Consider the following 23,262-nt stretch of genomic DNA (forward strand, 5'->3'; position numbering starts at 1 on the left):
TGGGAACTCTTGCTCTACAGCAACTTCCAAAACAAAACTGGAGCACTCACAGGATTTTGTTAAAGATCTATTTTTGGCCAGCTATTTCCTCCACGACGCGTTTCGGCGTGATTGCCTTTTTCAAGTGCTGGAAATGCTCTAATAGAACACAGAGGCTGTTAGGCTATAAACTGTGTAATCACCACTACTACCATTGGGGTGTTCCTAACCAATGGGAGGTTTGCAAATGTTCGAATCGAAAGTTCATATGGCTTCCATGCCATCCGTGTGCTGTGATTTCAACAACTATTTTCATATCGGGCCCACATGCTGAGAATGGTAAAATGGGAATTACATGAGGGTCACGGTACCTTACGCCCATCTCCGATAGATGTTAAAACAGTCACTCCAAGTGCAGCATCTCACCTGGGTTGTCACTTCTTCCCTGTTCGGGAAAAACCAGCTCTCTGTGAGCATGACCCCTCGCCACAGCCGCTGGATTGAAAGCCGAGATGTACCAGCAAGTGTTCATCCAATAACGGAGACACCACAAGTTTGTATAACTCGCGTCCTCAATGGGTTACTTCTTCCCTGTTTGGGGAGATATATATATATATATATATATATATATATATATGTTCCAAACGCTCAACACTGGAGGGCACTTCCACAACTCCTGGACGCCACTGCAGCAAAGAACACGAGACCCAAAAGTCAGGTGAGCTTCTTATTTTATTCGCACCTTCGTCAGCATACCGTTTCGGCTATATAATTTTTACACAGTGGTGGCACAGGAAGAGTGTTTTTTGTTTTGCTGATAACTTTAGTGGAGTTTGATGAATCTTTAGAAAACTTTCCAACAATAGGTTCATCCACATCAGCTCCTAGCTGGAATTACACCAAATTTGGCAGAAAGCTCGATCTTCACTCCGAAAGTACGCTTTTTGTGATTTGGTGTAGATCTCTAGCGCAGTACTCCCAGTATGAGATAAAACATTGTTTTTTTAAGCACATTCTGCAAGAGAGGTCTTTTTTCCTGTGGGCCACTTCGGTACCCGATTGGCTGGCTGCAACATCAGAAGAAATGACTTATGGTAGCTTCCCAGAGAGAAAACCCTAGAAAGTTATGGAAAAACCAAAAGTCTAAAGTAACATTATAGATAGGCTTTGTAATAATATAGAAACTATTGTTTAAAAAAAAAACTTGAAATTCACAAGTTACAGCTGCACTACTTATGACCTTACATTTACACCACTCATGACATGTTATATTACTTAACTGACGTCATCATACAATCGTTGTGACACAGCCCAATAGGATTTTGGCCTTGAAATAATTCTACACATTACCAGTGTGGACAATGTTCTATTCACCTTAATGGGATTTCCCACTTGAATACTTCACATGATTTGTATTTTAAGGTGATGAGATTGAAAGGTATACATACATGTGCCACTATAAAGACACATTTTTCCAGGCTCTGTGGACTACACTCCGTAATTTAGTTAGATACAGTACAAAAGGGAGGACTGGCCAAAAGCAAGTGGAGCATTTGTAATAACATGATTCAACAGACAATGTATGTACAAGTAAACACCCCAATTAAACCGCTCACAACCGAGATAGGTGGCTGGGGAGGAAAAATGCACACACTTAAATATCGACACAGTTCCACATGTCCCAATCAACACAACATCCAATGATAGGTACTCATGAAAGGAGAAGAACCACCATTTAATCTTCTATAGGATCAAGGCCAAGTCATAAAAGAAAAAAGTCAAAGCACTCCAAAATAACTCAATGTTGAATTCAGTGGTGTTTTCACCAACAGTCTTTATTCCTCTCAAAATAGTCTTTTAATTCTCTGCCAATACGTGTTTTATCTTTGCTGCAGACTTCATCAGGGCTACAATGAGAAACCTATATGGCACATCTTGCCTTCCATGCAGCTAGCAAGTTTCCGCACCAAGTAATGCTGCTAGACAAGATTAACAGGTGGCTTCTTACCTTTAGCAAACTTCATATAATGCACTCTTTTTTTTGAGGTCTTGGATTTCTCTTCAAGGCTGAAAGATTTCTTCTCCTCTGTGGCTGGTAGATCTGGAAACCGGGAAAACAAATGATAAAGGTTAGAAACCATATTCCAGGTTTTTATTCGTTGCTGTAGTGTAAACCTTTTCTCAGATGCTCTCGGTTTGTGAATGCAGAAAGGACCACTACAAACTCAGGATGTGGGTGAGTAAATGATTATGTAGTTCCACACACAAAGATGCATCAAAACATTAGCTTTTAAAACCATTTTCTCCAAGTAAAAAAAATAAAACATTTTTAAAGAAATGTTTAAAATCTAACAACTTTTAAAGTATTCATTTCCCAACACCCAACACAAAAGGCCTACAGCTCAGGTGCTGGCACAAAGATCAGTATTTAACTCTGATAAACCGGAACGTTCATTCAATATAGGAAGTGGCTCGACACATTCAATTGTGATGCTTTATCTTAAGATTGTTATCTACACACACAGGTTTCAACATAGTTCATTAAAAATGTGATACATAGCCAAAATTGTCATTTCAGACAGCACAAACTCTCGAGCTCGGCCACCACTCATTCAAAGAAGTCAATGATAGGGGAGGATCTTAAATACTGTGTCTTTGAAGCTGCCACGGGTGCACGATTGAGCAGTTTCAAGGTGAAATGCCTTTTGGCGTCAGAAATGGTAGTTTCATTTTTTGATTGTGAAGTTAGAAATGAAACTAGAGTGGAAAGAAAACAAACGGGAATCCTTGGTACAGGCTGCAAAAGAAACCAGAGATAAGAGAGGAACAACATCCCCAGTAGTCATTTTGAACCATACCTGGACTCAGGGATACCTACACAATTAGTCAGACCATACACAATGTACTGGAGTATAGTACTCTGCCTCCAATCACGTGGTAGAATGCGTCTACCAGGGTGTCACACATTTAGTTAAACTTCTTTGTAAAAGGAGCCGCACAGTTGCGTTTATAGTAGTGAAGAAAGACTATCCTAGCCAGTTTGTAAGTGGAGCAGATACTATAAATATTTTAATTGTCCTCAACTATCTAGAGCACAGAGTGTAGTGGTAGTCTTTGTTTGCCTGGATTACTGGAATTAGGCATGTGTTAGACTTCCAAAGCAGTGCATTTCTCGATTGCAAATTACATAAAATTAGGCAGCTCATTTTCTATTGATTCTTCCGATTGGTCCTCTGGGTGACATGGCCCAAATGTCTGCCCTATGGCAGGGCAAGAAAGCTTCAAACACAACTGAAACAACATCCTGATTCCTGAGACCACTTGCAACACCCAAGGGTTCTCCACCTTCGAGAGAAGAAAGACACGCAGGACTTCATAAATAACATCACTCCACTGGCGCTGGCCAGTTGTCACTTGGTAACCTTCTCGGATAGCCCCTCTCGATGCATACCTCTTGCTTTCGGCCATGACTCAGCCCCAGCAAAAGGCAGCATTCTTGCTCTGTGACACTCTCAGTGGCCCACTTTTAAATTGTGTTTGAAGACAAATAATCAATGCTATGTATTATGCTCAACTTCCTCCATTGAGCCCTCAACACCCATGCCACTACCGAAGAACAGACCACAGACCACCTGGCTAATATTGGATGTCCAAATTCTTCACATTCCTTTTATCCACCACCAATGCAAATATCACCACTGCCAATGGAGACTTCAGCACTAGTCCTCTACCATCCAGCACAAGAGAGTCCAAATCAGTGAATTTAGAATGAAGAAGCCTAACAATCAGCTGAATAACAAACTACTGATAGTACTAAACTGAATAAGGCTTTTCTTTTACAGTTATATGTATGTAGCCCAAGAGGTTGAGAACCGTACCAGCTTCAATCTGTCCATGGCAATTATTCAGCTGGGCCAAAATCTGGTTGAAGTCATCTTGATGAGCAAGCCAGCTGTCCTGTAACATACAAACAGAACAAGGGAAGAGTCAACTACTGCAAACAGAGGTGGATTAAAGAATACTTTAGCGGTTGGACTGGGAGAGCGGTAATACAAATACATTTCTCCTAAATATTGTTGCAGAAATAGTGAAAAGTATAGAGTCATGTCAGTTTCTTGGATTATTGGCTACATTTTAAACAACTTTAAGTTTACTTGGAACGATCAAACAGGTGATATGCAATTCCAACACACATGCATAGCCAGCAAGCGAATACAGCATTCAACTCTAGTTGGTACAGTACACGTTGACAGGATATGTACATGGTCATAAGAAGACAGTCATTGAGAATGGGGAGTGCAAATACTGACAGCTAAAATTAAATCTTGCGGTAGGACAACAAAGACTAGCCTCTCTAGCATGTTCTACTTAGGTACAGAATGAGTCCATATTTTAATCAAACTTGCTTATCTTGTTCTCTTGCCATGAGCATTTTCATTGTATGCATGTTCTAAACTTAGCATCAGAGTAACAGAGTGGGGATGGGTGGCACTGTGAGATTAGCATTGTCGACCATGAGTCCGGGGGAATATGCATGCATGTGAGGAAAATGTTACTAACCTGAAATAATAGGTTTGCCGTTACTGTACATTCACGTGCTTTGCATATTTCTGCCACCTAGTACTGGTAGTAGACGTTACAAGTTGGTTTTCTTCAAAGTAAAGGTTTTGGTTTCGAGGCAACTTAAGATTCCATCCCTGAAACTTACAATACACCAGGGCTTTAGATTGTGTTTTTCCATATGGACAATTGCAAGTGTTGTAGTGTAGTTCCTATATTCCCAATAGGCTCTGCGCATTGGAATAATATAAACAGCAGTTTAGACGTAGGACTGAGGTCGACTAGGTCTCTACTGACTATATTAGACTTAATTAGTTTTGCCAGCTAGCTCAGAGGTTACTAGAAACTTTCTCGAATAAACAAGAAGGAGTTTAACTTCCCTGGATAGACAAGAAGGGATTAGCTTCTGACAACCATAAACATGACAACTTTGCTCCCTCAGAATAAGAGTGTATCTCTAGAGTCGTGTGAAAACAATAGACAGCTATTTTACTCAGTCAATCGTGCATACTTCACCAGAGTGCAGAGAATAGAGAGACAGGCGTTTTCAATAAAAGTTGTTATTTATTGAGCAGTCTTATTTCTCATGCAAGAGAAATGAATTGCCACAATTGCAATACTTAACATGAAGTAAAGTGCGTACAGTAAAAGGAGTATTATAAAATAATACTGTAAAAGCATTGATATGGTTTCTTAGCCATATGATACTTTAAAATAGATAAAATATATACATACATAAATACATTGACTAATGTACTCAACTGGTGCTTCTAAATACGCCTACCCCGGTGTACCTGACCTAAGCCTAATACGTGGGAAGGAGTAAATAAGTAGCAGTTTAAGTTAAGTTGGTTTTGCCAAGAATCTGAATCAAGAATTCTCTTTAAGGGTATAGTCAGCTCCGTACCTGGGTAATAGAAAGCAGGAGGTCTGGTATCTCTCTCTCAGGACTCGATATCCCAGCAACCCGCAAGGGCGACTGAAAACACCGGAGCTGGATTTTCTCGGCTTGAGAAAAAGACAGCGTCTTTCTCAGTGCGTCAAAAGGGAGGGGCGGCGTCCGTGGCCTCTCGCATCAGCTGGGCTTTCGGGCAAGTAGATAGCCGCTCTGCTCCAAACCACTGTGTGTTTGCTTAAGGCAACGTTGGTATATTTATACCTGAAAGGTGCCGGTTTTGACGTAAGGTTGGACATAAGACGTCAATAAAGATGTCACTAAGAACTGGCCGTTCTTTCAGTGCTCACAGGAGTTCTTGGACAAATCAAAACAAAAGCAAGGGGATTTCCCAGGTTGCTGGAGGTTTGGTTTGTTTAAAGAACGCGTTGTACTTTCTAGGAGTCATGGGGAGTAGCCTTGCCGTAATTGGACTGCATGGGCTATTACTAAATATGGATATGATTCTTATGCCTTTATAGGGATATTATTTATTATAGCCATACAAGGGCATATATTAGGAATATTGATTAGGGTCCTAGATAGAAATACAACACCCACTCCACGATCTAATGTCCCTCATTACTAAAACTAAGCAATAGTAAACATATAATGGTGCATGTGTTTTCCAAAAATACATATTTTGCATTTGAAATGGTATATGGTAAATACACGAAAAATGAGTATTGGTACTGTACGCTTTTCAAGCAGTGGTATCCTTCAGTTAAAAAAATGCATATATATATCAGCTGAATGAATTGCGAAAATTACACATGAAATGGCTCTGAATACAGAAAAGAAGGTCGAGACCGTTCCATCACATATTAATACAAATGCTGTACATGTGCTGGAGGCTGAGGTAAAATATTGTCTCTAGAGTTCCTAAAAATAGAAGCTCTGTTCTCTAAGAATAGTTCTACTTTAAGCAGAGTACTATGTGCCAGAAAAAGGTAAATATTTTGGAAGCGAGAAAAAATAATTTCGCTTTCAGGGGAAAAAACAGTTCCACATGTTTTCAGTAGCTTTTGTTTATCAAAGCTGAAGGCCGAATTCAGAGTTCAGGGAACGCTGTGTGCTTGTTGCTCAAAAAGTTATTCTTTTTGTTCAGGGGAGAACATCATTTCAGACAGACTCAAAAAAAATTGGTCTACGACATTAGGTGAAAGTTCGACCAGGTTTGAAAATGCCGAAACAGTGCATTTGTGAGAATGATTGCTATCATAGATGTCAGGATCAGCAATGCTCACTGAAGGTTGTACCTGTGTGATGCTGCTCTCATCTCGTACTCCACTGCCACATACTCGTAGTGGTGAAGTCTCAACGAATGCCGTCATCAGAATAGGTAGCCGCTGGGGACAACACGATGCATGAGACGTTACAGGACCTAGCAAGGTATCTGTATCCATTGGTACTGCTGATGGTAGTGTAAGACAGACGTCCAACACGCATTCTTCTCCGCATAGAATACATCGAAGCACAGGTACGATGCAATTTTGCCAGATTGGTGTGAATGAAAGAAACCAGGTCATATTCAGATCTCTTAGCCGGGCTAATCCAAGGACTTTAGTTATGCGGTCCCGGTAGCGCATTGCTAGGATCGTTTCTTCCATCGTTGCTGGAGTCTTGTCTGCGGCTTGGCTTGCCATATCGGAGCAGAAGAATCAAAAATAAAATTCCTGCTACAAGTCCCAAAAGTAGAGGTAGGCCGCCAAAGACCGAATGGACAAAATTGGGAAAAATGCCCAGAACGGTTTCAAAAGGTGTTAACAGTCCCGAAAAAATTGTCTTAACCGCATGCGTGCGGGCGGAATTCCGCCCGTACGCTGGGTTTTTAAAAATCGCATGCTACGTGACGAGCTGGGCTCGTCATGAGCGTGCGAGGAGGCTACGCCATGACGAGCCCAGCTCGTCATGAGCGTCGAAGGGGTTAAATACATGTGCGATGCCACTAGTATCTGACATGATAAGTATTTGGCTTAGCATTTCTATGAAATGCGCGGGGCAATTTGTTGATAAAAGGGAATGTATCTCTGCTGTTGTCCTTGCGACTTGCAGATCATACATTTCTTTAGACGAGGTCAAAGGCACAGTTGTCTGTAAAAGAATAGACTTCATTCTGCTTAAAGTATCAATTCGAATAGAAGAGATATTCAAATAAGGCCAAATTGCCGCCTCCATGTCTGGAGTGCTGTTTGGATACAATACTTGCATACAGCAAGTGACCATGGAACTAACGCTTACGAGATAGGCTTTCCCTGGCACCATGCCACAACAGCTGTGGTCATTTACTAGAATATAGCTCCCGTTAGAAAGCTGTCTAAAGAATGGCTTTATCTGTGTTGCAGGAGTGCCGTGCAGGTGACATGAAAGGTTATTCGAAGACCCTTTGCAGGCTCCATGCAGGTTAATGCCTTGACACAGGAGTGTACCGCTTAGTGATCTTTTACAATTTTTACCACTAAGAAATACATCCTTTTTCTTTTCACTGTAACATTTGTGTGTATAAGGTAATTTCCATATTTACTTGATGTACCCTTTACCCAACCTTTCATACTGGCCCGCTGGTATATACTCTTGGCAATATTTAAATTGGAAAGTTGTTATCGGAATTGTAATTATTCCGTGTATTATCCATTCAATGACGGGTCTTTCTGACATTGTCAATGGTAATCTCTCAAGTTTTTCAATGCTCAGAATCGTATAGTCTGCTCCTGTTTGTGCCAAACTGATTTGTTTATCAGTAAGGTTAAAGATAGAGAATAATGACGTTGTGTTGATTAAATGCCATGGTACGTAGCCTGAACGCAGATTTTGCAACGTCCAGCCAAGCTGTACAATAGAACGTAATTGGGACTGACCATGTTGTAACATTAGTAAGTCCTGCTCTATGATATCAATAGCAGATGATACGGTACTGTCCAGTGAATATATTCTGGAGGACAGAGTCGTTAACCCATTGTCCACAACAGAAAGTGATTTTTCCAAATGAATACGATCAATTTCTCGTATTTTTTCTGCTGTTTCAATTTTCATTACTTTCCAAGCTTCGTTGTACGCAGCGTATATACCGGCATATATGAAACCTTTTTGACGCTGTTTGCGTGGTCCCAGAATGAAATCACGCAAGTCAGCACCGTCTTTAAGTAAAGTCAAGTGTTGCTTAATTTCTGCCAGTGTGGATTTCTGTAGCCAATCAAGGCAGAGTTTCCCTACACTGTATGTTGTAACTATCCCTGGATGTTGTCTCTGGGAGTATCTTGGGTCTGGCCTGGTCATTTTGAACCCCTGTATTTTGTTCAGGAATCTATCTTGACAGTTATTTGTGTCTGTGGGCCAGATCAACCATTTCTTCCAATCAGGATGTGTTCTGTTTTAGTATAAAATGTGGGATACGTCTATCTCCATATCAGTAGTGCTATTACTATCAGGTATGGGCTTTGGACTAGACGGTTTGTTTAAGTCTTTAATCTTGGCTAGGCCAAGACAGGTTGTCTGTTGAATGGTGTCATTCAAGAATATTATTTGTTCTGGGATCATGCAGGCTCTAAAAAATGCTTCTAAACCTTGGACCTGCCAATCTTTTGTACCCCAGATGGTTTTTGTTTCAATGTTGTTTTTCCAGAATTCAAAACCAAATGTAATCATTTTTCATAAAATGTTTCAGAATAGATCAATTTAGTATTTGTCAGCATTGTTTTCATTCCTGTCTTTAACATTTTAAAATAAAACATTTCTGCATCACTTGTGTTAAACCCTGAGAAGTATGGGAATTTTTCATAAAATGTTTTTGAGCTGCTTTTCAGTGGTGTTGCACAATTTTCCCATTGATTATAATTACAAACATTTCTAGGCTGTGCAGAATTATGCAAATAGTGATGACCAAAATGATTGTAGCAATACATTTCTTCATAATTTGATGAACCCTGTAAATAATCATGTTCTGCGAATTTTGCTGACATTACTAAATCTGACATCATATTATTTATATTTTCAAAGTCCCAATCATCAGAAAAAGTACTTGGTTTTACAAAGTCACTTAATGAAACCTTGAACTGATGTGGATATTTCAAGAGCTCAATCGGGCCAAAAATGTCAAATTCCGTTCTGTCCCATGCTACCCCACCAGGTATTGGATTGGCTGTGACGTTCTCTGATGATAGTTCTCTTTTCTCGATGTGAGATGACTTGTGAGGCTTTAGGACCAAGTTGATTTTCTGACTTGCTGTGTCCATTGTACTGTATTTTCCTTCAATGAATTTTCCCAAACAAAGAACCATGATGAGCCAAAGCAGGAGGAAAAGTACACCTAACACAATCCGAAATTCAATCCATGGAGAAATCAGATAGGTTTCTTTGAGTTGATGAAAGAGTTCATTTACTTTATCTTTGAAAGTTTTTGTTGCTGGCGTTTCTACATGTTCACTTGGATCATCAGAAAAGTCATCGAAATTGATGAAGTAGCCAGATGCAGTTCTGTCAATTGTTGGAATTGCTTCCGGATTTTCATTTGCTTTTGTATTTTTCTTTGTTTCATTAGCATAGTCTGAGGCTACATCGTTGTAGACTGGTGTTTGTCAAACTGTTGCAATTTGGGTTTCAAAAGGCACAAGTTCCATGGCTTTGTTGCATAGTCCTTTTTTATTCACTGCAGGTTTATCAAAAGCGATTAGTCTCTCAGTTTGAACCTCTTGTATTGTAGCAAATTTTAGTGTTCTGCTATTTCTTGGGAGTCCACTGGGCCTACTACTTATTATTGGCCACATGATTGTGGTTTTACCAGGTCGATGGATACAACTCGGTTCTCCTTTTTACCAGCAAGGGGCGGTAGTACAACTGATCTTGTTCCGCTAACAGCTAAGACAGGTACTGCTTTTCTGTAAGAAGGCCCAAATTCCTTCTTTACCGCGATCTTCTCTCTGACCAGATCCCCAATCTTTGGAATCCAGAGAGGCCTTGCTGGGACAGGTGGTTTTTCTTCAGTGGCCGTTGGCTGTTGCTTTAACTTTATGTTGCTCAGGTTTCGTCTTGTTTCATTTAAGTCCTGTAAAACAGCCAAACGGTCTTTGATATCAAAGCATTTTTCTTTAACCACTTTAGTGTGACTATCTAAGTCCTGGATATGCATTCTAGTACCGAACAATAGTTCGTACGGACTGAGACCTTTTAGAGAATTTCTTGGCAGATTATTAAGACTACGTTGGACACTTGTTAAATGTTTGACCCACCCATCACCCGAACCTAATATCCTCGCCGTTATAGATTGCTTTATGTCCCGGTTTTTTCTTTCCACTAACGCATTTCCCTTAGGATGGAATGGACAAGAGTACCGCAATGCAATGCCCATGCTGGTCATGGCCTCCTTATAAGCTCGAGAGCTAAAAGCAGGATACTGGTCAGAATGTAGCATGCCAATTGCGTATGTGCCGATAAAGACTCGCAAATCTTTTATAACAGTTCTGGCGTCAGCCGAGCGCTTGTGTCTATATTTTAAGCGAATCTAGTCTTAAACATTTGGGACGCATTTCTCCTGCTGGATTTCTGCGTATAGATAGCCTTATGCTTTCTAAAAGAAGGGTCCTGGCATTACCCCGGTCGGTTCGTGACTGCGATCTCTGTTGCAGTTTGGACAGCCCATTGCAAATGTGTTATGTTGCAGGCTCATCCCTGGCCACCAGTATTCGGATTGTAATTCTTTTAGAGATTTTAAAATCTCTTGATGCCTTAGACCTAATGCCATATGTGCGTCTGCTATTAAAAAGACTCTCCTGTTCGTGTTTGGAATTACTCTATCCCCCACTCCAGGGATTTGAGCAAAAGGAACGGAGTTTGCATCAATTATGTATGTATAAGTGAGTGGATAGTTCAGAGGTAATGCTGCATAGTCGCCTTTTAAAGACGCTATTACCGCCAGCATTGTTTCTCCGTCTATGTATTTTTTAGAACGCTTTTTTGTGGCTACGGAAGCCGGTTGAACTGCTTCCGCTGTGGCTCTCTGAGCCAATGAATTCCCTGCAACGTGAACGCCATCACGTTGATGACTCAGTGTATGTATCACGTGAGTCTTTTGTAGTTCTTTCTGTAAAAAAACTACTTGTTCCCAGAGCTTTTTATGCTTTATTGTGGCACCTGTGTCATCTTTGTAACCGTTTTGAATCCAGGTCTGCATGTCATTATTGTAAGACTTGACGCAGAAATGCGAATCACACACTATTAGTGTGGGGAATTCGCGATCGGCATTTTCAAGCGCCATCTTTAAAGATCTTATTTCAGCTCGCTGAGCTGTACAGTTTCGGAGTGATTCAGTTTTGGTGACTATTGGTCTGAATTTACCAAAGCGCCAGCGTCCTTTAACAATCACGCACGCTGCGTTGTAGGATTTTTTCTCTACATCGTAATGCTGTGCAAATCTGTCCATGTAGATTACACATGTGTATTGTTCGAGAGGCAGAATTTCGATTGGCAGAGGATATTCTTCTTCATATTCTAGATTTTCTAATTTTTTCATTTTCGGGTCAAAATAGTACTTCACGTCTTCTGCAGCAAGAGAATTTTCCCATTGTATCCATTTTGGATCTAATGCCACGGTAGTCCAATTACGTGGGCTTGTTAATGCCTCAAGGGCTGATTCTGCTGTTAAAACAGTTATCCTTCTGCCTTGGGCTCTTTCTTTTGCTACAGCAGTTTGAACCGCTATTAGAATTTTTTCAGTTGAACTGAATTTCATTTCAGCTTGTGTGTACAAGTGTGATTTGTAAGCTATTGGTACCGTTTCTCCCTCATTAGAGGTCAGGTACGTGAATCCGCATCTTCCTGGGATGACTCGGATTACAAGGTTGCGTACGTTTTCACGTGTTTGCAATTTTGTTTTAGCTAACATGTCTGTTTGCAATGATCTTAAAATTTCTGTGTGTTTCTGGGTCCAATTTATTGGTTTGAAATCAGGTTTTATTAATTTATAGAGAGGTTTAACCCTCTCTGCATAATTTAGAATGTATGTTCTTCCGAAATTCAGGAAACCTAGTATTGATTGTAAGTTCTTCAGCGTTTTAGGTGCTTGGAGTACAGCGCACTTCTCTAAGACGTTGTCAGCTAGGCTTTTGCCTTCACTTGATAATTCATATCCTAAAAACAGGACAGTTAGATGGGCAATTCGTGACTTTTTAAAGTTGAATTTGTAACCCTCAGCTGCGAACCCAAGTATTATGGTGTTCACTCTTTTCAAGTGAGTATCCAGGTCATCATCTGTTAGATAGATGTCATCGACATAGGATAATGCTTCATCATCATATATTTGTAGTAACTCTGTTACTCTTGCTGAGAATAATCCTGGGCTATTCTTGAATCCCTGTGGGAGTCGACAGAAGTGTTTTTGCGACCCCATTATTGAGAACGCGGTCAAATACCTGCTTTCAGGTGCAATGTTTTGACAAAAGAATCCATTAGAGATGTCTAATGTTGTTTTATATTTTTTGCGCACGGTGTTAGTCATTAGTGCTGCACTGTGTGAGTTTTGTACTGCAAATGTTTTGCAACATGAGTTAAGGTGTCTGTAGTCCAACACTAGACGATATGAATCATCTGGCTTGGAGACAGGAAACAAAGGATTGTTCATTTGTGAGGTGCATGTTTCAATCACCCCCTGGTATTCAAGTTGATCTAAGATCTCCCTGACTTGCTTTTTAGCTTCTTGTTTAACTGGGTAATGCCTTTGTGCAGTGGGTTGACATTTTAAATGGATTTTGTGAGGAGGAGAGTCCTCATCCCATCCTATATGATTTTTATATAATGCAGGAGCTTGGGCCACTGCCCATTTTCTCGCATATGTATATTTTTTATGAATTGGAATATGATTTGAGAAGGCAGGCATAATCATTTCTTCACCATGAGGGCACTCCCTGACAAACTCTGGTGGCCAGTCCTTCTCAGCTAAAAGGATGTCATAGCCTTTCGAAAGGTTATCCCAAAAGAGACCCCTTACTTTCCTAGTCTTGTCCCCCTCTATACGTAATGTTATTTCGTATATTTTATGAGGTTTGCTAACTCTGGTATCTGCAGTTTCCACTTGAATGTATTAATTCGTGTCCACTGTCTCCAGAAGATTCATCAGGATCTTGCGAGCTATGGTCACTTCTGCTGCGCTGTCTAGCATTGTCTGGGCCCACTCTCCGTTTTTCAGTTGTGTCCTCCGTATCCACGGCATGTTTTATTATTTTAATACTGGCTACCTACTTTCTTGGAAATTGTAATTTTTTTACTTTGATGAGCAGTTCTTTGTCTTTGGACTTGATGGGCTCTTCTTTGTGTTCTGACCATCCTCTTCTTTCCGATTTCTGTGAGGAAGTCTGAAAAGATCGAGAGGGACGTGTATCAATATCTTGATATCTGTCAGGTTTTCTCAATTTATCCCCATCTCTAAGGTTGTATCTTTTCTCAGAGGGCTCCCTCTGGGGAGACTTGTCACCTCGTTCTGGAGATCTATCTCTTCGTTGAGGATACCTTCCTCTGGACTGGAATCGTTTTTCTCTGGGAGTGGATTGTTTATTTCCATCCCAACTCTTTTTTGGAGTGTTTAAATTATTTTTAATAAATGTTTTTTCAGGATTTTCAAGTAGTTGGGGTTTTACTGGTTTCCCACCCAAACTATCTCTACCTAGTTCTTCATAGGATTTTTCTATGATTCTGGCAAGTTCCAATGGTTGTTCTGCTATATCTGTTTCTTTCAATTTCTGGCGGATCGCCACAGATGCTGCTTCTCCTTTTATGTTGGCTAACAATAGAGCCGAGACCTGCTTGAAGTCTTTCAGTAATTTCATACCCAGAGTTAAAGCAGGTTCTGGACTGTACTCATTTTGAATCTGTCTTAGCACATCTGGTATTACCGCCATAGATGGAACACCATGTGTTTTTGTGTAAATTGAAGCAAAGACTGTGCCCCAAGTGTCACAGTCCTCCACATGTGGTGCGATCCCCATTGGAAGACAGATAGTCAGAATTCTATGTTTCTCAGTAGGCGTAGTATCAGGAAATACTGCCTCTATTTGAGTGATTTTCTGAGCTAACCAGAATGGAATTTGTTCCCGTTTTGTAGGTACTTTACCAAGACATGATTGTATGTTCTGTGGAGTAATTTGGTTTGTGTTCCCCTGATGAGGGGTCAGCTGTGGAATGTTGATTGCTGGTTGGACCGTTGAAGTCCGCATTACATATTGGACTAATTTTTCTATGTATTTTAATTAGTATTTTTAGATGAGCTAAAAGTTCCTGGTCTGACATTTTATCAATGTCTGGATGTGGTGTGTAGCTGGCTAGAACTGGCCACGTTGCTCCTGGTCTACCTAGTGGACCGAGCCTGGTGATGTGATTTTTATGTTTTAGGGCGCCTTTAAACCAGAGCAGGTGCTCTTGGTAATTTAGTGGGATTTCAACCTCCTCGAAAGGCGTGTATTCATCCGGAGGTTCCTCTATTTTATAGTAGTGGAATTCGTGTGTTACAGCGTTTGCTGCTGGAAAGTTTATCCATGAGTAGAATACCTCTGTCTGCCGATATTCATGAGCCTCTACCACGAATATGACTGTACCACCTCGTGATGTCAGTCCTTTTTCTATAAGTTTAATAGTTATAGTTTTTCTTACATTTATCGGAATGATTATAGCATTTGGGTCATTTTCTTGGAGACTTGTGTCATCCGCTAGGAGTTGAGCTGCTATTCTAGCTGCCTCCCTTTCGTCTTCACTTTCCGTCATTTTTACTAACAGAAAGCTTTTTGTTGCAGATCAAGTTTCAAGGAAAACAAAGATTAGGTGCACAATATTTTGGAACACTGTATCCTTCAACGTTGACTAAACCAAAAACTATACATAGGATTCTCATCCTACTAAGTTCCGGCGGATTTTAACCTTTTACCCACTCCAGACGTCTTTTGGAGTTTTTACGGGAAAAAGGGGTCTGTGTGAAAAAGCACGACTGAGTTACTCAAGTGTCTTGCGTTAGATTATCGCCTTACCAAACGTTGGGCGCCATGTAGTGTAGTTCCTATATTCCCAATAGGCTCTGCGTATTGGAATAATATAAACAGCAGTGTAGACGTAGGACTGAGGTCGACTAGGTCTCTACTGACTATATTAGACTTAATTAGTTTTGCCAGCTAGCTCAGAGGTCACTAGAAACTTTCTCGAATAAACAAGGAGGAGTTTAACTTCCCTGGATAGACAAGAAGGGATTAGATTCTGACAACCATAAACATGACAACTTTGCTCCCTCAGAATAAGAGTGTATCTCTAGAGTCATGTGAAAACAATAGACAGCTATTTTACTCAGTCAATCGTGCATACTTAGTTTCACCAGAGTGCAGAGAATAGAGAGGTGGGCGTTTTCAATAAAAGGTGTTATTTATTGAGCAGTCTTCTTTCTCATGCAAGAGAAATGAATTGCCACAATTGCAATACTTAACATGAAGTAAAGTGCGTACAGTAAAAGCAGTATTATAAAATAATATTGTAAAAGCATTGATATGGTTTCTTAGCCATATGATACTTTAAAATAGATAAAATATATACATACATAAATACATTGACTAACGTACTCAACTGGTGCTTCTAAATACGCCTACCCCGGCGTACCTGACCTAAGCCTAATACGTGGGAAGGAGTAAATAAGTAGCAGTTTAAGTTAAGTTGGTTTTGCCAAGAATTCTCTTTAAGGGTATAGTCAGCTCCATACCTGGGTAATAGAAAGCAGGAGGTCTGGTATCTCTCTCTCAGGACTCGATATCCCAGCAACCCGCAAGGGCGGCTGAAAACACCGGAGCTGGATTTTCTCGGCTTGAGAAAAAGACAGCGTCTTTCTCAGTGCGTCAAAAGGGAGGGGCGGCGTCCGTGGGCTCTCGCATCAGCTGGGCTCTCGGGCAAGTAGATAGCCGCTCTGCTCGAAACCACTGTGTGTTAAGGCAACGTTGGTATATTTCTACCTGAAAGGTGCCGGGTTTGACGTAAGGTTGGACATAAGACGTCAATAAAGATGTCACTAAGAACTGGCCGTTCTTTCAGTGCTCACAGGAGTTCTTGGACAAATCAAAACAAAAGCAAGGGGATTTCCCAGGTTGCTGGAGGCTTGGTTAGTTTAAAGAACGCGTTGTACTTTCTAGGAGTCTAGAGGAGTAGCCTTGCCGTATTTGGACTGCATGGGCTATTACTAAATATGGATATGATTCTTATGCCTTTATAAGGATATTATTTATTATAGCCATACAAGGGCATAAATTAGGAATATTGATTAGGGTCCTAGATAGAAAAAACAGTGTAGTGATGCAAAGCAGAACAGTCTATGTACACTGTAGTATCTGTATAATGTTCTAAATGACTAATGAATGTTTCAAACGTCATACTGCGAGCAACCTAGAAAAGTTTGGAAGGAACTTGTGAATCTACAGCACTACAAGCTGAAAACTGATTGTTACAGTTAAGTAACGTATTCGGTTTGTAGCATGTGTGGCTGTAGATCACATGCTTTGCACAGACTGAAAAACAGTGCCTTTTAGTTCAAATCTGTTTTATTTTTAAACACAGCGTTAAGCCTACAACCTCGTGCCGAGGCCGGCCGCGTAAATGATAACTCTCGTGTTGTAGTGCCAGCGTGAACGGGGAAGGGGTTTCAACACAGCGCCCTGCCTACAACCCTCCAAGGAGGGCCGGCCGCGTGGCTTAGGGGGGCATAGCACAGAGAATTGTCACACGTGAGAGTATATCCGCTTTTGCGAGGAAGGCGTGGGGCGTGTATCTAGCCCAGCTGTCAGACTGCCCAACAGGGCACAACTGCCTCATAGAGAGACGAGAGCCAGAGCGGCAAGTAGGAGAGAAGGAAGTAGGAGAGACTAAGGAGCCTGAGGGTAGGCAGAGAAAGAGAGAGAGGGTGGTGGATACGCGCAGCCTGGTGATGAATGGAGCGCAGGGGGCGTGCGTGGTAGCATTAGCATCTGTAGTGTGCATGGTGATCAAGGACACAGCCTGGCCGGGTCCGCAGGGACAATGGCATCCTCGAAGAGGTGTACAGCGCGGAGTGTAGGGGCATATGTCGCGCATATTCTATAGAGCAGAGGTGCCGCACTAAGGGTTCCCAAACAGCCTTGAATCGTGTATCCCGCGCCTGCAACCTTGCTGTGAGTAGCTCCATCGCCAGGACCTGCCAAAGGCGCACAAACCAGGAAGCTATGGGTGGCGCCTCTGTTCGCTTCCAGTATAGGGCGATGAGCTGTTTAGCTGCACCCAGCATTTGGAGCGTAAGGATCCAATCGCTGCGGGTAAGTGCCTTGAGCGCGGTAGGATAGACGCCGAGGAGGATCGTGCTCACTTCCTCTGGCAGGGGAAACCCCAGCACCCCTTTGATGTGGCTAAGCACCTCCTTCCAGAAAACAGTCAGGGTCGGACACGTCCACCATATGTGCACAAAGTCACCAGTCGCAGAGTCACATCTCCAACACGTCGGCGAAGCGGTGGGAAACATTTTGGTAAGACGTAGAGGGTCGTAGTACCATTGTGTGAGCAGTTTATAGGCGTTTTCGCTCTGCGGGATGCTGCGGTACACCTTGGGTATATCCCTCCACAGTCTGTTCCATTGGGGGAGGTCGATGTCTTTTTCCGTCGCCAATTGCCATTGTCTCTGATAGGGAAGTGCAGGCGTCGACGTAGGGTGTTGCAGTATGTAGTATATTTGCGAAATTAGCCTCCTCAGCCCCCCAAGGGAGCGTGCCAACTTCTCAAAGGGCGTATATGCCCGGGTGGCCGCTTGATACATGTCGTCGCTCGCGGTCCAGTGGCGCAGCTGGTCATGCTGCAAGCTAGCCGTCTTAGGCACCCTAAATTCCTCCCTGCAGTCCTTCCAAGTCTTGGGCGAGCCCCCAAGGAAAAGGTCTCCAACTACTCTGCAGTCCCCTTGTGTCCATTTGTCAAACGCCCGAGACTGATGGGCCGGGGGAAACTGCGGGTTCCCCGCTATCGGGGTGTGTGGGGATGGGAACGTGGTGAGACCTCTAGACACGGCTATGCTATCCCAGATGTCTAGAACCGTTCTTGTGGGGACCGCAAGGTATGCACTTCTGGAGCGTGCCGCCCGCGGGAGCCAGGGCAGATCCCATATGGTACGTCCCGTGACCGCTCGATCCATGTGGAACCAGTGCTTGTCGCTTTCACGTGCGCCCCACTCTACCACACAGCGGAGATGTGCGGCCCAGTAATAGTGCACCAAGTTGGGACACGCCAGGCCGCCTCTGTCCCTCGGTTCCATGATGTAGGAGAGTAGGGTCTGCTATCCTATGGTCACCCCAAATTTTTGCTTTTTGCTTCACTGGTTTTCGACTACTGAGGCTGTGGGCCTGCTGATCAGACCCCCAGCCTGCTGTTCTCTCACTAAATTAATGACACATGTGCTATAGGCACATACCAATTGGAAATGGACTCCTTGTCAGCCCCTGTATAATGCACTATAGGTGCCCAGGGCATAGGGGCCACCAAGGCCTACCAGGGGCTGCAGCATATCTTTTGCCACCCCTGGCTGGTTCTTGAATTGACACAACTGGCTGATCACTCAGCTGGGGTAAGGTGGTGTAATCACCCCTTGCTTAGGTATAGTATACCTATATCTAAACCTATATCTGGACACATGTAAACCTGTGAGCCACTCCTATGGAAGGCCTCATCAATCCTGGAGGCAGGGTGCGTGGTTTTATGTGAGATGGAGCTCTAGCATGAGCTGAGCCTGTCTGCAGCTGTCGGGAACAACTCCCTAAGCTGTTTCAGGATAATGCCATACCATATACTCTTAAGTGCCTTATAATCCTCGCGGTTACATAGCAACTTTGGTTTGGCTTTATCAAAACATGTCGTGTAAGGTGTCATACGATTTGGAATACCATCCCCTCGCCAGTTCTGACGACGGGGATGGCATTCCACCCCTCTAGAGGGGTAAGACATGTTCCTTTACTAAATGCGGTTAATTTCTCCAAAGACCTTAAGATCCACAAAATGGATGCCTCTGCCACAGACAAATGTCTGGACCCCTGCAGTTGACCGAAACTCAGCAGATGGGGCCTGGACAAAGGGTTTCCTGTCACAGGAGGGTGTCACCACCCTCCAGACAGGAGATAGTGGATTGTAGCAGGGAGGTTTGAAAGAAACCAGACACTGCCTGGGGCGCACAAGGCTGCCCCTTGCATAATCCGGCCAAACCGGTTCTGGGGCCCTCCAGCCCTCGTGCCAGGGCGGCCTGGATCAAAGGAAGGGGGTGTATCCACCCACTTCCTGGGTCCCACCCATAGGAGGGGACCTAGCAGGTAATCACGCCCCCCAGATTGGAATAAGAGTGGGAGCAGTGCCAATGCACATCAGATTTCCTGGAAGAAACATTAGAAACGAAACTCTGGACCCTTGGACCTCCATCTCAACGTGGAAGCCCGAAGAATCTCCCTTGTGGTCAAGGAGTGACCACCCTGCAGCAGCAGGCACCATCCAGCCCTCGACGTCTACTTAGTTGCAGTTCCCGCCGGAACTCGAGCGACTGAGATCGACGAGATCAAGCTTGCCTGCCTTCCAACAGCCCGATCCACAGTCCCTGCAAAGCTGAGACCCGTGGAGGCGACCGGAAGCGTGGGGCACGCCATCTTGAATTGACCACGAGACGCTGACCGTGCAGCCCACGAGTGACCCTCGAAGCTGTGCACCGGGGTTTGAGAAGCCCCCACCCTGAGCTACTCCTGAGCCGAAGTTCAGCCCTCCACACTCGACGAGTGCTGCGTGGGGCCCTTCTGCTCTATTTGGCTCAACGCGTTGGCCCGGTCACTTGCCAGCTGGCTAGTGGTCCCTGTGCCGACGAAACTACAAAGAAGACTCGTGAATCTGGTTGCTCCAGATCCACACCAGCTCCCCTGAAAAGGAGCCCCGACTCTGACCTTCCTGGTCCGAGTGAGAAGCAATCTCCCGATCCCGCGTGGATTGCTCTTGCCAAGGCTTGTTTGCTCCAAACTTGAAGCCGACTGCACCGACGGTGAGAGCCTGCGTGGGACAGATCGTGACCTGCTCCTGGACGTCGCAGATGCCCCAGAGCCCACGTGACAGCGGAGAGAAGCTCCTCGACGACCACCTGATTGCGCCCGACATTGCCTGGTTCCGTCCTGGTTCCACCCTGGTCACTGCTGAGTGACCCAGACTCTGTCCCCTCTGCTTTCAGGTACTCTACAACTTGAGTCCACCCTTGGACTCCACCGGACACTTCATCTTTAACCCGCCTGCAGCCCTTTCAGCTTCAAGCACCAAGAGCCTGCGTGTCAAAACCCGACGCCACTTCGACCCTGTGCACCCACTTCCTGTGGGTGAGGTAACTTTGCTCCGCCGGTGTTCCCACACTGGTGCACACCTCTAGGGTCTGTGTGTTAAGTTTTGTTCCTCTAGGTTCAGCGGAAGTGTCCTTAAACTTTAACTCTATGACTTTTACGCACCATTGGTTAACATTGGTGCATGCGTGCGCTTTCCGCACATCTCCCGAATCCCGAGGGCCATTCCCGACTTCAGCATTGCTTGTCCTGACTGCTCCCAGCGATTCCCTAGGCCCTAGGCCTAACCACTGTTCGAGTGGCCTCTCTTATACCACTTGTTTAGTATATGGTTTGAGTGGCCACCCGCCCTCATCCATAATTGTGCAACTTGTATGTTTAAACAGTGCTTTTGATTTAACGCTTGTGCCCCTTTATTCATAAAGAATACTGGGGATTGTTTTTAGTAATAAACACATATATTTTTATAATATATACTTGTGTGGTGTCCTTTCATTTGGTATTACAGGATTGTATGTGGTAAAACAGCTCGCTTAACACGACCTCTTAAGTTAAGCCTTTAGGCTGCTTAGTCCATGCTACCCCTAGGATAGCTTGTCTAATAAGGTTGACTTACAACCAGACACCATAAGGGATTGTTTGGTCAGGTAGTAGGTGGTTCCAGAATTGGAAACATCCCCTACCAGGCCAACTTCTCACACATGAGAACCTTCTGCGAAAATCGGGGGCGCTTTCCGCCCCAGATACAGGACGTGAGCTCGTGTTGAAGGCTCCGAACGCAGTGGAGCGGGATAGGAGTGGGTAGGCATTGGAACAGGTATAAAATTCTAGGGAGGATCGACATCTTAACCGCATTAAGGCGTCCCAGCCATGAGATCATCAGGGGCTTCCACTTCCGAAGGTCCTCTAACACCGCTTTGCGACACTTCGTCCAGTTTACAGAGGACCAGGAATCTAAGTGGGGGGTGAGAGTAAGGCCCAAGTACCTGATGTGGTTCTCCGCCCATTGATAGGGCACAGTCTTCTTCAGGGGTGGGATGTCCGCCGCAGGTACGATGAGGTTGAGCGCCCAAGATTTAGTGTGGTTTATTTTAAGGCCCGACGCTTGTTCAAATAGGCAGAGCACCTCATGGACCGCTGGGAGGGATTCACGAGGGTGCGTGAGGGTGAGGATCAGGTCGTCCGCGAATAACGCCACCTTGTTGTCCCTCCCCCCATGGGCTATTCCATGTATTCTAGGGTCGCGTCTTATCAGTGCCGCAAGGTGTTCTACTGCGAGGGCGAACAGGAGCAGCGAGAGTGGGCACCCCTGCCTCGTGCCTCTGTGTATCGTCAGCGGTGGCGTTAATTGACCATTCACCCTGATTCTGGCCTGTGGCCCTAGGTATGGGCCATGATACTCGCTATCATTTTGGGGCCTAGAACCAGTTTCTGGAGGACCTCTTTCAGGAAGGCCCAGTCCACCCGGTCAAAGGCCTTCTCCGCGTCAAGCGAGAGAAGGCAGGCCGGAATGTCCCAGTGCCGCACCTTGCCCACCAAGTGTGCCAGTCTGCGCACATTATCGGCCCCCTGTCGGTCCCGGATGAACCCCACCTGGTCCGGGTTCACCAGTCCCGGCATGTAAGGGTCAAGTCGCTTGGCCAGTATCTTGGTATAGATCTTCAGGTCGGTGTTTAGGAGGGCGATGGGGCGGTAGGAGGGACAGAGCACAGGGTCCTTCCCCGGCTTCGGTATCAACGCAATCTCCGCCATTCCTATATCGGGGGACGGACCAGATGTGTCTGAGAAAGAGTGGAACAGCCTCAGCAAATGAGGGCGAAGTTGAGCCTGGAAGGTTCGGTAGAAGGTCAGCAGCAAGCCATCTGGCCCCGGAGTTTTCCCGGCGGGGAGATCTTTAAGAGCTGCAGAGACCTCGTCCTCCAGTATGGGCTCTTCCAGCTCCATCGCGCATACCGGTGGTAGCGGAGTCCCCTCGTATTCAGCGAGGACAGCCGCTCGCGCCTCCACAGACGTGGAGTCGCCCGCGTACAGGGAGGTGTAGTAGGCTACAAAGGCATCCTGTTTGGCTCTCTCAGTGACGGCACTAGTACCATCCTGGCGTCGTACAGTAGCAATATGGACTCTGGCTGTTCTCGCCCTCAGTCTTCCCGCCAGCAGACGTCCCACCTTGTCCCCCCCCCTCGTAGTATTTTTGTTTGAGCGCTAGTAGGGAGTGCTCCGCCTTGTTGGTGCGCAGGAGGCGAAGTTGTCCCCTAAGGTTCGCCAACTTCCGCCTGGACGCCAGGGAAGGTCGGTCCTTGTCCAGCGCCTCCGCCCGCTTGATCTCGCCCGTTAGGTCAGCCTCCAGCTTATAGGCCGCCCGGCCTCTCGCTATCGCCAGGGAGGTAATGTGGCCCCGTATGGTGGCCTTAAAGGCATCCCACACTACCGGGAACGGCGTTTCCGAGATATTGTTGATAGCGAAGTACG

The 23,262-nt window shown here is 44.4% G+C and overlaps 1 protein-coding gene across 2 annotated transcripts in view; it reads right to left on the reverse strand.

Moving 5' to 3' along the window:
• PINX1 (PIN2 (TERF1) interacting telomerase inhibitor 1) overlaps positions 1 to 23,262 on the reverse strand; it is a 533,850-nt gene that overhangs the window by 418,049 nt on the left and 92,539 nt on the right. For both annotated transcript variants that reach the window (XM_078647562.1, XM_078647563.1), the window contains exons 4-5: positions 3,858 to 3,936; positions 1,988 to 2,080 (exon numbers count right to left, since the gene is read on the reverse strand). In XM_078647562.1, coding sequence (XP_078503688.1) covers positions 1,988 to 2,080; positions 3,858 to 3,936 — 172 coding nt within the window. The remainder of the gene's footprint in view (positions 1 to 1,987; positions 2,081 to 3,857; positions 3,937 to 23,262) is intronic.

This window comes from Lissotriton helveticus, chromosome 6 (assembly GCF_964261635.1).
Source record: "Lissotriton helveticus chromosome 6, aLisHel1.1, whole genome shotgun sequence".
NCBI lineage: Eukaryota > Metazoa > Chordata > Amphibia > Caudata > Salamandridae > Lissotriton > Lissotriton helveticus.